The sequence below is a fragment of the Cheilinus undulatus genome, linkage group 20, assembly GCF_018320785.1.
Source record: "Cheilinus undulatus linkage group 20, ASM1832078v1, whole genome shotgun sequence".
Lineage (NCBI taxonomy): Eukaryota > Metazoa > Chordata > Actinopteri > Labriformes > Labridae > Cheilinus > Cheilinus undulatus.
The window spans coordinates 14516116-14534225 of NC_054884.1; the positions used below are offsets into that span (position 1 = coordinate 14516116).

Here is an 18110-nt window from a genome sequence, read left to right on the forward strand (position 1 = left end):
AAAAATGATAGAGAAGGTGATTTTTAATTCGATTACACGTAGTCCAAGAGCTGTTTAAGTATCTTTGTTAATTTGTGGGATTTATTATATTTCCACTATCTCTGTTTAGCTTTTTTCACTTGTAACTTGATAAAGTTTTATTTTGGAAGGACAGGAGGAAACATAGGGTAAAGGACTAGTGCTCTACAACTACTTGGCAATACCAAATCTGGGTCTCCTGTTAACTTGAGCATACAGAGACAAATATTCAGCACAACTCTTAATACAAGAAGATTTTATTACCGTTTGCATTTACATTACACCAAACAGCAAATTTAGTCACTGCGTACACCTGAGCAAACGTTGCATCGCACTTTTAATAATTTTTATGAAAGGGAAAATCCCAAACTGTGAAACAAACTTTTTCTGCATGTGAAAAAAATGCTGGTAGGTCAGTAATTCCCATGTTAATTAAAGGGGCATTTCTGCAAAGCTGCAACTGTTGGAGGATACAGAGAAAGAAGGGCAGTTCTCTCTTTTTCAGAGCATTTCTCAGCTAAATTTGTTGGTGTTGAAAAAAAAGAAAAGGTTAACAGTCACTTTGGGATGGCATACCAAAGGATTAGTCTAAATATCTTAAACACAAGCTACAGCCTGACATTCAAAAAACAAAATAGCATTTATTAGAGATAGGGATAGGACCTTAAGATAAAAAACTAATTGACTGTGTGCTGAACAATGAGAACGTCTATTATACTGTAACACAGACTATATCTAATCCTTCAATGACCACTTTTTGTTGTAATTATGTCTCTAAATTTCAACATTTGAGTAGCATTTTTGGACCATATTAGCCATGTTTTCCCAGGCTTCAACTTTCTGTCAATTATCAGAAAGGTACCAACAATTTTCCTCATTGTTGTGACCAAAAGTTACAGGACTGGAGCAGGAAGACATGACCTTTCCTACATGGGTGGGTGGTATTTTTAGTCTCTGTGCTCTCAGGGATGACGCAGAGTTGGCCTCATGGTGATGAAGGAAAAGTTGTAAGTGTGTGGGAGACCGTGATGATTCGAGAGATTGAAGAATTGCCATGAGAAGGGATGCAGCCCCCCCTGCGTTGTGGGGCCGTTTATAGCTTCTGCAACCAGCTGGACGGCCATCTGGTAGTCCGTCACCTGCATCATGAGACAGAAATGGTTAAAGACACCACATTGGGAATAGAGTGAGTAACCGGAAGAAAGGACTAATATCAATTTGCAAAATCTCAAATTTAAGAAAGTTTATCTGTCAAATTTCTTGCTAAGTATCTACATGGTTTTATTTAAAGCCACAGTCAAACGATAAGGAAGAGGTAAACATCTTATTTTAAGATTACATAAAATAAGGCCTGAATTGCTTGCAAGGACTAAAATTATGCCAGTTGTAAACCAGTGCATATGAGATCCAATAATGTAAATACTGGTCAGTACATCACAAAAGTTTGCCATGACATTTTAATAAAATACTCGTGCCCAAGGACGATTCAGCTCAGTGGTTGTCTGTCAGTCCTCAACTAGAAGGTCAGGCATTGATCCCGAGCTTCTGTAGTCACATGTTGATGCGTCCTTGTGCTCGACACTTAACCCCAATGTTCTCCCTCTGCTGTGTTAGTGACATTTGAATGTGTATGAATGAGATTAGCTAATGCTGACTGACACCTATAGCAACCTCCATCAGTGGGTGAATGGGTGAGTGTGTCCTGCGGTGTAAAAAGCACTTTGAGTAGTCAGACTAGAAAAGCTCTATACAAGCTCACATCCATTAACTATTCTTGTCCAGAAAACACCTCAGGTCATAGTTTCCAGTGTTTTTGTTAGAACACTTCTGACAGCCCTTTTGCCTGAGCTGTTTTCATGATCAGTCATCACTTGACAGCTAACATGCTAATATAACATGGAGAACGGCAGCTACAGTGCCTATAAAAAGTATGCACCCCCTTTAAAGTGACTGACCTAAGTTAACAAAAATCGAGCCAACTAGTGCTAGTAGTCCCACAGTTAGTGAAATGGGGATCACCTGAGTGCTAGGAATGTGCCTCAAGTGATTGTAGTATGAATACACCTCTGTTTTGAAGCTCCAGTTAGTGGTTAATCAGTATTCCTGGCTACCATTACACCATGAAGACAAAATAATACTCCAAGCAACTCAGAGAAAAGGTTATTGAAAAGTATAAGTCAGGGGATGGATACAAGAACATTTCCAAGGCATTGAACATCCCCATTTAACATCAGTTAAATCCATCATCAAGGAATGGACGGAAGATGTGCAAATTTTGCCTAGATCAGGCTGTCCTCACAAACTGAGTGATCATGCAAGGAGAGAGGCCAAGACACTTTTGACTATTCTGAAGGAGTGAGAAGCTTCAGCAGAGGAGATGAAAGTAACTCTGCAAACAACAAATGTTGCCTGTGCTCTTCACTATTCAAAGTTTTATGGGAGAGTTGCAAAGGAAAAGCCACGGTGGAGTTAAACTCATATTAAATCTGGACTAGAGTTCATCAAAAGTCATGTGGGAGGCTCCATGGTCAAGTGGGAGAAAGTTCTTTTTCTGATGAGACCAAAATGGTGCTTGTTTGTCATGAGACAAGACACCAAACACTGCACATCACCACAAACACACCAGCCCCACTGTGAAGCACAGCACACATTGCAGCCACATGTGCATCTGCTAAACACTGATTTGAAGGGGGTGAATATTTATGCAATCAGTTTTGGTTTATAAAATAAAAAAGGGTAAAACATCCAAGGGTGTACGTCCGTGCAACCTTAAACGATCCTGCTTTAGCAATCACTTTTGTGATTGCCAACACTCTAAAAGGTAAAACTCTGCCATGTGCACCAAATTACCCCCTATTAAGCTCACATGCCTCGGTTCTTATTCACTTTACCTACTTGCCGTGGGCCGTCAGATATGAACCGGCATGATTAGCGTTCCTGAGATTATTGGTAAGCATAGATAAAATTGTGTTGAGCTTCTGATACGGTCAGCTGGGTTGACTTTATTGGTGGCCCTCACATCAAAAACAAGGTATACATTTTTTATTTTTCAGTTAAACTCAACTTCATTTGTTGCACCTTCATAAATAAAAGCATGCAGGTTAAAGTGCAACATAAACAGAAACTGTCGTTTATAAAAGACTAAAACAAATAATAAAGAGGCAATAAAACTAAATAAGTAACATCATAAACTATAAATACATTAATCAGCATGTTATCGCTGTAATTAGGAAATGGTGACACTCACATTTAACTCAAACAACTGTTTCCCAAAGCTGAGTAAAACAGCTGCAGCATAATTGCAGACTATTGGTCGTGCTAATAAAAATTAATTTAACAGTTGACTAACTTAAAAAAAACAGTTACAAATAACAAAGACATTTATATTTTGAAGGAAGTTGGGACATAACAGGACCTGTGTATGGCAGTGATGACGATAAAACATCAAAAACATACCAAAAAAATCCTCTACACTATTAAGTATTATGGTGCTGTAAAAAAGTATTTGCTCACTTCCTGATGTCTCTTTTTGCATATTTGTCACACTTAAATGTTTCAGATTTCACATTTTAGTACTACACAAAGATAACCCGAGTAAGTGCAAAATGCAGTTTTTGAATTATGATTTAATGTATCAAGGGAGAAAAGTCATCCAAACCTACCTGGCCCATGTGAGAAAGTAATTTACCTCTAAACCCAATAACTGGTTGTGCCATGCTTGGCAGCAACAACTGCAAACAATTGTTTGTGGCAACTGGTGATAAGTCTTTTACATCACTCTAGAGGAATTTTGGCCCACTCTTCTTTGTAGAATTGATTTAATCCAGTCAGGGTTTTTAAGCATTAACAGCCTTTTTAAGGTCATGTCACAGCATCTCAATCAGATTTAAGTCTGGACTTTAACCAGGCCACGCTTCAGCTTTAGAACACAAACTAATGGCCGGACATTCTTCAGGATTTGCTGGTGGAAGTCAGAATTCATGATTCCATTAATTATGGCAAAGGGTCCAGGTCCTGAAGCAACAAGTTAGCCCCAGATCATGACACTGCCACCACCACGTTTAACAGTTGGTATGATGCTCTTTTTATGAAATGCTGTGTTAGTTTTACTCCAGATGTAACAGGATGCAAACCTTTCAAAAAGTTCAAATTTTGTCTTGTCAATCTGCAGAATGTTTTCCCAAAAATCTTGGGGATCATCAAGATGTTTTTTGGCAAACGTGAGACAAGCCTTGTATTCTTTTCGGTCAGTGGTGGTTCAAGCCTGGAAACTCTCACATGAATGCCACTTTTGCTCAGTCTCTTTCTTATTGATGGTCTTAGGTCTTTAGATGTTTTTCTGGGTTCTCTTGTGACCTCCTGGATTAGTCACTGATGCACTTTTGGAGTAATTTTGGTAGGCCGGCCACTCCTAGGAGGGTTCACCGCTGTTCCAAGTTTCTCCATTTGTGGACAATGGCTCTCATCGTGGTACACTGGAGTCGCAAAGCCTTAGAGATGGGACTGTAACCCTTTCCAGGCTGATAGATGTCGATGTCTTTGTTTTCTATCTGTTTTTCAATTTCTTTAGATACTTTTTCACATAGTGTTGGGCCTGGTATGCTTGGATGTCTTTTTTCCTTAATAAATGTAATCATAACTTAAAAACTGAAATGACTCTGGCTGTCTTTGTCTAATATTAAAATTTGATGATCTGAAACATTTAAGTGTGACAAATGTGCAAAAAGAAATCAGAGGGGGGTGCTTTTTCACAGTACTGTACATTTTGTAACAGCACTTTTTTTCAATGTTTAAAGTTAACATATTTAACTTAATTATTGTTGTCATACACAGAAGACCACTGACCTTGGTGTCATAGCAGCCTCCAGGGCGTGGCCTTCTTGGTCTTAGGTCATTACGGCAACAGATGGTTTTACATGGATGGCCCTTGGAGTAGGGGTCTCTCTTATAGTCTGAAACAGAACCAGTCCAACTCTAAGTCTCATCACTGTAAGCTGCAGAAAAGCCTCCTGAATTATGTCTCTCATTTTCTGTCACATCTCTGATGCACTTAATTTAGGAAATGATCAAAAAAGTGAGGAGAATGCAAAATAATGTCACACCTACTGTTGTATCTCATGATGTGTTTCAGGGAGCTGAGGTCAGACACTTTGGCCTGGTCCCTGCGGAGGATTTTGGCTCGAGGGCAGAGGTCATAAGAGAAGTCTTCTCCATATCTCTTCCACATCACACTATACCCACTCAGGTTGTAGATTTCAGCGTGGAACGGTATGTTATACGATGGCCAATAACCTGCAAACAGCCACCTTAAACTGCAGATCAGGACTAAAAACCAAAAACCTACTAATCAGATGAACTAAAAGGTTTATTTTCATTTCTTACCTCTCCGTAAAGCTTGAGTCTGATCAGAGTGCACCACCTTCCCAGGAATCTGCTCCACCACAGTCAGAGCTCCACTCCTGATGCTGTGACCCAGAGAAACCCTGCTCAGGTCCAACACCATGTACTGGCTGTTATAGGTCCCTGAAATCAGACACAGTAGAACCACAAGGGGTTTGGAGATCAGTCAAACCTCACATAAAATCCTATTAACCCATATTTTATCTACAAAAGAAGATAACTAAAATATCAGATGTTGAATCTGAGACATTTTACAATTTCATGACAAATATTCGCTCGTTTTGAAATTGACGGCAGCAATGCATCTTGAAAAAGTAGGGACAGTGTTTACTATTGTGTAGCATTCTCTCTTCTTTTAACAACAGTCTGTAAACATCTGGGACATGAGCAGACCAGTTGCTGGTGTTTTGGGGGAGAAATGTTGTCCTTTTCTTGTCTGATGTAGGATTTTAGATGCTCAACAGTCATGGGTCTTCTTTGCTGGATTTTTTTGTTACATGGTGCAGTAAGAGGTTTGAGCTGCAGCACTGGGGATCTTCAACTGCAAAGCCATGCTGTTGTGATGGATGTGATATGTGGTTTAGCATTGTTTTGCTGAAAATAAAAGGCATTCCCTGAAAGAGACATTGTCTGGATACAGACTTTTCAGAAGTGATATAGCGCCTGGGTAAACTGCCCATGCAAAAGGCACTAATGCAACCCCACACCATCAGAGATGCAGGCTTTAGAACTGTGCACTGATAACAAGCTGGACGGTCCCTCTTCTCTTACATCTGCAGGACACGGCATCCATAGTTTAAAACAAAAATCTGATTTTGATTCGTCTGACCACAGAACAGTTTTCCATTTTGCCTCCATTTTAAATGAGCTGTGTCCCAGAGGAGATGGCAGCATTTCTGGACTGTGTTCACATATGGCTTCATCTTTGCATAATAGCAATGCCATCATCAAATACAAGCTTTAACTTGAATTTTGTTCCACAATTTTTCGACACAGTTCTTCACAGATTGGTAAACCTGTACTCATCTTTACTTCTGATAGACTTTCTCTCTGTCAAATGCTCCTTTTATACCCAGTCATGTCTCTGACCTGTTCCAAGTTAACCTAATTAGTTGCTAAATGTTCCTGTGGCTGTTTTTCATAAGTACCACTTACGTTTCTAGCCTTTCTTTACCCCATCCCTACTTTTTGAGATATGTTGATGCCATCAAATTTAACATGAGCTTATTATTTGTCATGAAATGGTAAAATGTCTCAGTTTCAACATCTGATATGTTGTTTATGCTCTATTGTGACTAAGATATGGGTTTGTGAGATTTGCAAATCATTGCATCCTGTATTTATTTACATCTTACACAGCAACCCAACATTTGTGGAATTGGGGTTGTACATGTTTTTCACAATCAATCACATTTTTATGATTTATTGTGCAGCATTAACATAAAACATTCATTATGCTATACTATCATATTATTGAGTCTAGTTGCTTTACTTCTGATTCATGACTGGCAGAGAAAACAAATAATGCAGGATTTAAAACTGTTAACAAGAAACTGTTAAACTAGAAAAGCACTTGGAGAGCGCAGATCTCCGCCATTAGCCCTATCTCCCAATAGTGAAGAATCCTTTAACAAATTCCTGGTTCCGTCCCCATACGCCCCCCACCACGGCATTCGCCAATTACCCCTTCCCTGGTGGGGTGGAAACATGGTTCAGGAAAGCATTGGCTTCACTATGTGTGTACCATCATGTGAAAGCATTGCCTGCCGGTGCCAACAGATGCACTGGCAGTCTCACCCATGGTCTCACTGGACGACAGGAAGTCATGGCAGAGGGTGAATATTCCTCTATTCCTCCCAGGATTGTGAGTATTCCCGCTACAATTTGCTGTCTTTCTCTCTGTTAAGCTCTGGCTCGTCTCCTCGACCAGGCGTGCGTCTTACAAACTCTATAAACTTCAAAACTTTGAATAGAAACACACCCAAAATGCTGCTGGGATTGAAGTTACTCATGTCCGCCATCTCTTGGTGTAAAGTGGTAACAGGGCAGACCTCCGCCATTAGCCCTATCTCCCAATAGTACAGAATTCTTTAAAAAATTCCTGGATCCAGACGGTGATCTGGACCAGTCCCAAAATCTAATCAGTTCTTTCTTCCCTGAAAATCTCCTGAAAATTTCCTGAAAATTTCATCAAAATCCGTCCCTAACTTTTTGAGTTATGTTGCTAACAAACAAACTAACTAACAAACAAACTAACTAAAAAACCCACCCAATCACATAACCTCCTTGGCGGAGGTAATTAAACAAAAACATAGGCAAAAGTTAAGCACAAGTTCCTGTGTTAAGTGCCTGCTGGCCTCTGTGACAGTCAGACAGGATGAGGAGTATGAGAGCAGAGGCTGCTGGGTAATGAGAGGACTGTCAGTCTCAAGAACTCTCTGTCCTGTTCTCCCATGCCCTCGCATAGCAACCTGAAGGAAGATCAAAGCAGCTGCACAATTAACATGCAAGACTGTGTAATGAAAAGGACAGCCTGTTTAGGAGTCTCCTAATTCTCTATGGAAACCTGACCTGTGGATTTTTACATAGTCCGAGTTTCTGTTGTAGAACAAGGCAAATATTCATGATCATCTGCAAATCAGATTTTCCACCAGTCCAATCAGTATGAAATAATCCCACTCGTCTATACACCTTCACACACCACTGAAGCAGCAGGGACAGCAATATGGGGTTAAGTGTCTTGCCCAAGGACACAACTGATATGTGACTACAGGTAACAGTAATAAAATATGAAAAAAAACCCAGCACTGATGATAAATCATTTGGAAATTCAAAAAAGTAAAAATAATAAGTTTAAAGGCTAAAATCTGAGATAAAAATTCCAACTTAATAGTTCAAAAGATCAGAACACAACATAAAAAATAGAAAAATAATGTTTTTAAAGAGCAAATATATGAGGAGAAAGTTGAAATCATAAGTTTGAATGGTCAAAATATGACATCAAATTTGTAAAAGTCAAAATATGACTTAAAATTTTAAACTGTGAGTCAAAATACGGGATTAAAAGCCAAAATTAGGAATTGAGAATGTCAAAATATGAGCTAGAATTCAAAATGATGACTTAAAACTTAAAAATAACTGAAATAAAAAATTCAGGGTCTAAAAGGTAAAAAAAATAATACAAAAAGTAAAAATTATTAATTAAAAATGTAAAAATATCAGAAAAAAATTAAAATTTAAAATTGGGAATCTGAAAGATAAAAATGTGACATATATCATATATCAAGTCCAAATTCTGAGTTGAAAAGGTCAAAGTATGAAATGAAAAGTCAGAATCATAAGTTTGAGTTGTAATCTGATTCAAAATTGAAAATATGAAATTAAAACACATTAATTTTTTCCCCCACATTCTTGACTTTTTATGAAATCTTTTTTACTCTTTACTTTTTCAGGGTTTTTTTAAACAAGGATATTTTAATTAAGTTGAAGTTTACATTATTATACTAGGGGAAATCTCCAGACCTCATAGTGGTGGGCCAGTTATAATACAAATATTATATGATCTTGCAGGCTGGATATAATCATTCCACAGGCCAGATTTGGCCCCCAGGCCTTGAGTTTGACACCCCTGCTCTAAATCTTTGACTTGGCCACTCCAAAACGTACTTTTTAAAAACCTTCCAGAGGTGGAATTTCGTATCATTGTTCAGCCGAATAACCCATGTGAGTTTTAAAGTGATCATCAAGGTATTTTTTTGGCAGATGTGAGACAAGCCTTTGTGTTCGTCTAGAACCATGAACACTGACCTCAACTGAGTCACCTGGGGCCTGCAGGTGTTTAGATGTTGTTCTGCGTTCTTTTTTGACCACCTGGATGAGTCGTCAATGCGCTCTTTGAGTAATTTTGGAAGGCTGGCCACTTCTGGGAAGGTCCACCACTGTTTCAAGTTTTCTCCATTTGTGGATAATGGCTCTCATCGTAGTTCTCTGGAGTTCCAAAGCCTTAGGAATTGCTGGTTAGGGATATCTAGCTTGAACCACGGATTTTGGTATGTTAGGAGCAACATGCTCTTCTGGTTTTGGCTCAAGAATTTTTTTTTTGGCTGTCATTTTGCATGAACTTTTAAATCTCAAAAGTGATTGATAAGAAAAGTAACTGTCCAGATGATGTAAGTTAATCATTTTAAAGAATGTGGCTGATAATGAAAGTTAAATCATTGTATCATCAGTGCACAGCTTAAAGAGTATTTGTGTTCAAACTGTGCTTGATGCTTAGTTTTTCTTAATCCACTGTAACTCTGTCTTTTTAATGCTTTTAAGATTTTATGAGTTTGCCTAAATTACTGATTTAGTGTCAGGCGATGACAGGATTTCACCTGAGTTGTATTTGGAGAAGATCCATGCCCACTCCTCTCCACTGTGTGCCAGGCTGTTGGCCAGGCGGACCCTCTGCCACGCCAGCAGGCTGTGAGGGCTGAGCTGAGAGAACAGGGAGACTTTGAAAACACCAATGGAGGTCTGAGTCATCAGCAGGCCACTCCCGAGAAGGTAGAAGTCATCCAGAGACATCAGGAAGCCTGGAGGAGGAGGAGGGGGAGGAAGCAGTGTTCATACAATATATTCATATCAATATAAAAGGGGTGTGTATGTCTTTAAAAAGAAAACAGAGTTGTGATGACATCATTTCCTACTGTGATTCGCAGCAAGCCTGCAGATTATGTGACTTTAAGTATCTTTGACGTACTTCTACATGTTGTGACAGCTGTAATTGCAGGCGTCTTCGCAGGTGGAGATTTTCCTCTCAAAACAAGTCATTATGTCTTATTTCCCTCCCACAGTTCTCATGTTGTTGTTTCCAGCAAAAATAAAAATAAAGCTCTGGTGTACCCACACACATCTGCTGAGCAGGAAACAGTAGAAAGACTCAGTTAGCAACTAGCTGGATGGTATAATAAAATTATTTTGCATAGACATTCATCAAATAAACACCATCATCCTTCTTTATTAATAAAATGTTGCTCTGTCTTTGTCCAGTGACTTTATACAACTGTGGTTAAGATGTTTGCATGAAGTGTTGTTCTCACAGATAGTATCTGCTGCCCCCACACAACAGGGGCCTCATGAGCACCTCATAAACTTAATGTTGAGCTCATATTTTTATATCTTGTCATTGTGAAAATCCACATATATTAAGATGGCATTAAAATACCTGTAGTTTATTAATGACTAGTGCTTCAGTCTTGTAGGCTAGGAGAGATCACTATTTATGACAACACGTGACACTAAGGGTGGACAATATGGAAAAAATATATCACTTTTTTCTATGGCCAGCTCACAATATTGATTATACCACGATTCTTTAATTTGAATTTTAAGACAAATTGGTAGATTAATGACTGGAAAAAAAACAAACATTTCCCCCACATATGTTTTGGATGCACAAATATTGCAATTACAAGTCATAGCTGTAACTGTTTTCATAGCTGGCACCATTAAGGCTGGCCACACATTACAGGATTTTAAGCCTGATTTGAGGCAAGATTTGCCTCCCCCAACAATCGCGGGGGCGTATCCCGAGTGGAGCCTCACCACGAACGATTAATTGTCTGAATAATCTGCATGTGCGTGGTGTCAACATGATTATTTTACTGCTCCAAACGGCGTCGTAGCCTCCCAGACGCCAAATCAAATTCTAGGTTGTAGTGCCTCTGACAGAGGACCCCACAACAACCAATGAGAGCAAGCAGATGTGGTAGCGTCACCAGCCGGATCATACACACTTTCACCGCTCACAACCATAAACACAACTGTAGCAACTGTGGGATTTCATCCTGAGTCTTTCTCTTGTTTTAAGATTTATGCTGCACCTGTAACGCATGCCTGGGCCGCCTGTTGTGCAGGAACAGCAAGAGGGTATCGCAGACATCTGTTTGTTTGTTTTTTTCTCAAGTCATGTGATCACCCGAGGTCATTGGCAGGTCTTTCAGATGTGTGGTCTAGTGTGTGCGTTCAGAGGATTAAAGATGAAACATAGTTTGAAATGGTCCTCGTGTCTGTGGTCTCCCACGGTTTTAAAATCGTTTCAGATTTAAAAACTGGCTAGCATGTGACTGGCCTAAGTAAGGAAAGGGGGTCTGAAGGCCTTCTCCAGAATACTTTTAACATTTATTTATCCCCATTCTGATCTATTTAAAGGAACAAATTTGTGCATTTTCTATTGAGATGTGGAGACTTTGAGTTATGTTATGTAAAAGGTGAGGAGGAAGTACTCCTTGCATACTTTTAGGTATATCCTATCCAATATGGCTTTTTTAACTGAAAAGAAATGCTTATAAATATGTCTTGCTTTGAGCAAATTGGAGAAAAAACACATACTGCTCTTACTAAAACTGCCTCTGGGAATGGCATACTAACCATTTCTCTAGTATGCAGTTTGAGTATATCGTAGCAGTGTGTGCAATTTCTGACACATCCTGGGTATAAACAGAAAAATACTTTTACTTCTCTGAATACATGCACTACCATAATGTTACTACACTACAGCTCATAATCACTAATTCTCCAGATGATGTTATTAAAAATGAATACAGAATAATGCTACTGTTATGAATAATATAACGACTATGTAGGTCTATGAGTGTTTCCACCAGCCCTACATCTGCATTAAGCATTTATTTATTCCATCTTCCCCAGTTTCTTAGCTGTGATCTGCAGATGTGAATGTTAAAGAGTGAGAGAAAGCAGCTTAAGAAAGCAGCAGAGGTCACACAGCACCTACAATGGCAGGACTGTACTTCATCTCCTCATTTTAATAAGGTGAAGTGATATCCTTGGCCTCCTGGCCTCTAAAAATAGTCTGTTTTAAAACCACTTGTGTTCTGATAGCAGTGGACCCTGTAAGAGGATTTTTATGGTTTGGACCACACTGCAAATCTTTGGTCACAAATTACTGAGTCCCCCCTGACTTTGAAAAGAGGGCTCTGTTTTAGGTGTTTACACTGCTGTGGATGTGTCTGCACGAACTAAGCTGTGTGCTTATCAGGAGAATTACTTTCAGTAGAGACTGTTCTTTGAGGATTTAGGTTAAGTCTCTATGTCATTGTTTATATTTTCCAAGATGGAAACAAAACCATGTGGATTAACGTCAAGCTGTTCACCTCATCTCAGAGTTTTTAAATGAATGCTTTGCTGTGCTGTGACACACTACTTTTCAAATTTCAGGTTCTGTACTTGTATTGTGTGACTGTGCATGTGTGTACCAGGGTAGCTGCTGAACGACAACTTTCCAGTGGCAACGTGTGAGTCAGACACCTGAAAGTCCCAGTGTTTATAGATGCGCATGGTGGCTGCATAGGTGTACCAGCTTGAGTGTCCAAACAGCAGGTTTTCAAAGCCTGGGAGCACCTAAAACAGAGAGAAGGAAGAGAGAGTTCTGTGATGGATGCCACCTCTGCAATCAGACTGTTTGTGAAATTTAATCTAGGACAGATATTCCACTGTCAACTGTACGTGATATTATTAGAAAATGGAAGCATTTAGGAATAACAACCCCGCATAAAATAAAAGAAAAGAGTGGGGTCAACAAGTGCTAAGGCTCACTGTACAAAAAAGTGGCCAACACTGCTTACTCCATAGCTAAAGAGTTCTAAACTTCCACTGGCATTGATGTAAGCCTAAAAACTGTGTGGCAGGAGCTTCATGGTATGATTTCCATGGCCGAGCAGCTGCATGCAAGCCTTACATCACCAAGTCCAATGCCAAGCATTGGATGGAGCTGTGTAAAACACACAACACTGTGGAAATGTGCTCTGAGGAGTGAAGAATCATGCTTCTCCGTTTGGCGAGTCTGAGATGGAGGGAGAACATTACTGGTCTGACTGCACTGTGTCAACTGTGAAGTTTGGTAGAGGAGGGATATGGGGCTGTTTTGCAGGGTTTGTGTTAGGCCCCTTATCTCCAGTGAAGGGCAATCTTCATGCTTCAGCATACCAAGACATTTTGGACAACGCTATGCTTCCAACTTTGTGGCAACAGTTTGAGGAAGACCTTTTACTGCCTGGCCTCATAAATGCCCTATAGGGTGAGCGGGCACAAATTCCCACAAAGACACTTCAAAATCTTGTGAAAAGCCTTCCAAGAAGAATGGAGGCTGTTACAGCTGCAAAAAGAGGCCAACTCCATGTTTATGTATTTGAATACAACCTTATCACAGTCCCTGCTGGGTGGGTGGCCGTATACTTTTGTCTATTGGTTGTATATATTTTTTTTCTCAATAATTTCTATTTTTTTGTGTTGTGGTGTTAATTTACAACATATTTATTGTTTGTGTTTCTATACTTGCTTGATAACAAACTGCTGAAACACCAGAATTTATCAGTTTTGGATCAATAAAGTCCATGCATCTATGCATCCATTCATCCATCCACCAATGAATTCTCCCATCCATCCATAAATCTATTCATCCATCCACGCATCCATCACTCTATCCATCAGTTGGTCCATCCATCCATCCATCCATCCATCCATCCACTCATCCATCCATTCATCAATCGGTCCATGAATCCATCCATCCACCACTCCATCCATCCATCCACCACTCCATCCATCCATGAATTCTCCCATCCATCCATGAATCCATCCATAAACCATGAATCCATGCATCCATCCATCCATCCATGCATGCATCCATCCATCCATGCATCCATCCATGCATCCATCCATCCATCCATCCATCCATCCATGCATGCATCCATCCGTCTGTGCCCTTCGTGGTTCACACTGCATTCATTCCCACTTTTCAGAATACTCTAGGAGAAACGTGCAGAATAAACCAGTAAGCAGGCCACTGTTGTATCCTTCATTATGTGAAATCCATCTGTGTACCCATAATGCTGTTGTTTAGATAATATGCCATATAGTGTGCCATTTTTGTTGTACAATTAGTGACCAGTGGAGATAGGTGAAGCAAAGAAGCACATTTCTGCTTGCTATCTTTTCTTATTATTTGGTTGAGAATCCCCTGGCAGTGGGGTTTATACAAAACATCCCCAACAGAAGCAGATGAAACCAATTTTTGAATGACAGTTAAGCAAATGTTCATAAACTATGTTCAGCAGGCACACAATTTGCAAAACAGGGAAGCAAACAAAGTAGCCTTATTCTTTTTTAGATAGAAACAATAGAAACAATAGAGTTCCAGTGGATAACCAAATGAGAAACAAAGATATAAATCCATCATTTAAAACCTTATCATGTTGGATTCCAGACTGCGAGGCCTCACTCTATTTCCACTATGTCATTGTTTCCTGAATGGCTGTTGGTGGACAGGAAACTATTCTCCTCCTAATGGCCTTTTACCCCCTTTATTGACACACTTAAGAAGAGGAAACCCCATGCACAAGGACCCTCAATAAAACTAATTAGGCCTACTTTCAGACCTCCCAAGTGCTCCCTCACAGCATGAGCCAAATGAGCTTGGCCTGACCTTGATGAGAGCCGTGCAGTGGCCCATTCCTGGCATCCTGAAAGCACCGCCGCCTCTGGAAGAGTTGGAGCGGGGTGTCAGAGCCGGGACGAGGTCCAGGAGATCTCCGACACCATTCAGAAACTGGAGAGCAAAGGCTGATAGAGGCTGAGGGGAGGGAAGGGAGCATGAGGCGGGATATCAATGATATGATACTGTAACAACTTTCTCACTAACACACACACACACACAAAATGCACACAGTAACACACCTCTCTGTGTTCGCTTTTGGCCCACTGTGCAGCTCCAGCATGGAGCCCATCCAGCTGGGCCAGGATCAGTCCTAGATGCTTCCACAAGGGGTCGCTGGATCTTCTCAGTTTAACCTGCTCTCTGGCCCACTGGTCCTGTTTGCTGTTCAGAAACATGAAGTAGAGTTTTTTCTTACAGAGAAGCAGTGTGGGTGGCTGTTTTTAAAACCTGAATCCTGCTTTTAGAGCAGCAGAATTCACGGTGCAAACAATCCTGCAGGCATAAATGTTTCTTGTTCCATATCTTAGAGGGTAAAACCTGCATTTTAAGACATTTCTCTTTCGATGAAGGAAACAATCTCAGATATATTTACACTACATAAGATGAAGCCAGTTTGGGACGATTTTCTACCAATTTACCAGTGGTTAATCTTAAAGGAAGCTGTAAGACCATACCTTAAAAACCTTCTCAGGGGATTCAAAACCTTCTCATCCTTTATGAGTTGAGGATACATGTTGTAGTAGTGATGGAACATCTGTCTGAGGAGAAATATAATGATCAGTGTGCATTAAATCATTTAATTAACATTAAACAGACCAACAGTAAAAACTACAGCAGTATCAATACAAGCCATAATCATCATAACAAATGTTTAAGACTACCATAATAACCTCCCCTTTTCATCATAGTTATAAAATGATCAGTCTTTTGACAACCATTGTTGTTCTTTCAACTACTACACAGAGGCTACTGTTCCCATCATTCAGTGCCAATTAAAAGTATTCACCCCGTTAGATGTTTTCTCATTTTATTGATTTTATAAATCAATCATGGTCAACATAATAAAAAAAACAGATTTGTACAAAGAAATGTCAGAGAAATAAAAACATGTTATTTAAAATGAGTGACTGCTGGAAAACACATCCTTATTTCTATATTTTGATGCATTTATTTCCCTCTCTACCTTTACAAGCCTTCCAGGGCCCATGCTGAAAAGCATCCCTACAGCATGATGCCGCCTCCAGGGGCGTAGCTAGGGATTTTCGGCCCCCAAAAGAATATTACACTGGGCCCCCCTTAACCGGCAAGCCAAGCAACAAATGTGTGATTTTTTTTACAAATATCTCTGCATTTAATGTATTTTTGAACCATAATTTCACCATTTATGAGCAATACTTTTGCTTTGGTTAAACTGAATTTACTTCCATTATTTCACAGCGCTGGACTACGCTATTTAGACATTTTTAAGGGAGGACCAGAGGCCCCCCCTAGTATTTAATTTCAGTCTATTTGAGACAAATTTCAGTCTGTGGACCAATTAATTCTGTTGCTTTTGATTCAATAATGACTCTGGTTACAAAGAAAAATAAATAAAGACAGTCTTTTCATTGCAGGCTTCTCAAAGGCCCCTCCCTACCGTAGGCCCGGGTAATCAGTAACCCCCTCGTGCTACGCTCATGGCTGCCTCCATGGCCTCCACTGCTTCACAGTGAGATTGGTGTGTTTGGGGTGATGTGCAGTGTTTGGTGTTTGATGCCAACAAAGCGTCTTGTCTGACGGCCAAAAAGCACCATTTTGGTCTCATCAGACCAAAGAACTTCCTTCCACTTGACCACGGAGTGTCCAACATACGTTTTAGTGAACTCTAGTCAAAATCAGAGTCTCTCCCATCTGTAGGACCCCTTTGAAAACAAGATGCTGCTCTCAAGGGGCTAGCCTTTAATAATTTCAAACTCAAAAGCTATATATTTTTATTGAATGCATGCCATTTTACCACAGAGCAATCTACAAATTTGTTGTGTCAGAGTGTTTGTAAGAACTTACCTTACTATGGATGTCTTGATAAAAAAACGTTTTGGAGGTTTTTTGGGCACTCTAACCTTTCTGTTGGAACCCGGGCACTCCTCTGGAACTTTTTTAGCTAATCAACAGCTATTTTGATGATATTCTAATTGCTCTTAGCCCCTTATTTACATTAAAAAACAGGTTTTATAGTTGTAAATAATTTTAGACATATCTCACATGTAATTTTACACTTATTGCACCCAGGAGCTTGAGGTCTCAGGCATTTGCCTACTTTTTTCTCATGGTTAAACTGCCTATCAGCATTTCTGTATGTCACAAGGGGAAAATAAATGCTATTACTTGAAACATTACAGCTCTGTGCATTCCAGAGCAAATAAGTCATTTGTAGCAAGTCTGTGGACAGATTATTTACTGTCAAATCACACCGATTAAAACTAATCAAACTTGTTGAAGAGAAACCAGGGTCTGATTAAAAAAATCTATGACTTTGATTATTCCTTTATTTAATGATTTGATTCCTGTGACACTCACCCAGCAGTAAGATAGCCCTCCAGGTACCCAGCCAGGAAGAAGGTGGTCTCATCTTGCTGTGGGAATCCTCCATGACCTGCACTAATTTCCAAAACACCCCATCCAGTGAGGAGCAGTGTGTCATTGAAGTAACCGAAGGCTCCCCCCTTTGTCTCCATCACGCCCTCCTTCAGGATCACACTTTTCTGGGCAGCATCCCAATACACAGTGGCCTCTTGAAGCTCTACCATTGTAAGAGGATGGACAGGGTCACAGGGTTGAGGTTGGATAACAAACATTATGTAAAATAAGGCTGGCAATAGAATCAACTATAAGGAAAACATGCTTTTCACAGTTGTTTTATTGCCTAGTTAGTTTCTGTCAATAAAAGTTCATTTCTAAGACTAGCATGTTTCAGAATAAGTGTTATTAGTAACAGGTAGCTTATTTAAAGGGGTAATGAGTAAACAATAAGTAATATTAAAGGCTTCACCACTAAACAGAGGGAAATATTATCAAATGGGATCTCGGAAATACTTATGAGGAATATCAGCGTTATTAGGTGTGTTGCTTCCACATGACAAGAACCTTAAGAATAGAACAGATAAATGTAAATGTTTAGATTCTTATCGCTAGGCGCCATTGTGAGATCTTTGTGAGA

General features: G+C 39.7%; 1 protein-coding gene across 1 annotated transcript; it reads right to left on the reverse strand.

Annotated features, from left to right (window-relative positions):
- Positions 1-892: 892 nt before the first annotated feature.
- On the reverse strand, positions 893-17700 carry LOC121528576 (phospholipase B-like 1). The gene is made up of 10 exons (XM_041816091.1): positions 17471-17700; positions 15589-15672; positions 15154-15295; positions 14903-15049; positions 12678-12822; positions 9795-9995; positions 5401-5541; positions 5125-5310; positions 4864-4970; positions 893-1157 (listed from the first exon to the last, which is right to left on the reverse strand). The coding sequence occupies exons 1-10, from the start codon at positions 17698-17700 to the stop codon at positions 981-983; spliced, it is 1560 nt and encodes a 519-aa protein (XP_041672025.1). The 3' UTR covers positions 893-980.
- Between the last annotated feature and the right edge of the window lie 410 nt (positions 17701-18110).

Coding starts and splice junctions, on each gene's coding strand:
- LOC121528576 (XM_041816091.1), bottom strand. CDS start 17,700: ATGGTAGAGCTTCAAGAGGCCACTGTGTATTGGGATGCTGCCCAGAAA. Junction 9,996..12,677: donor GTCGTTCAGCAGCTACCCTG/GTACACACATGC, acceptor CTCCTCCTCCAG/GCTTCCTGATGTCTCTGGAT. Junction 5,542..9,794: donor CTTCTCCAAATACAACTCAG/GTGAAATCCTGT, acceptor GTCTGATTTCAG/GGACCTATAACAGCCAGTAC.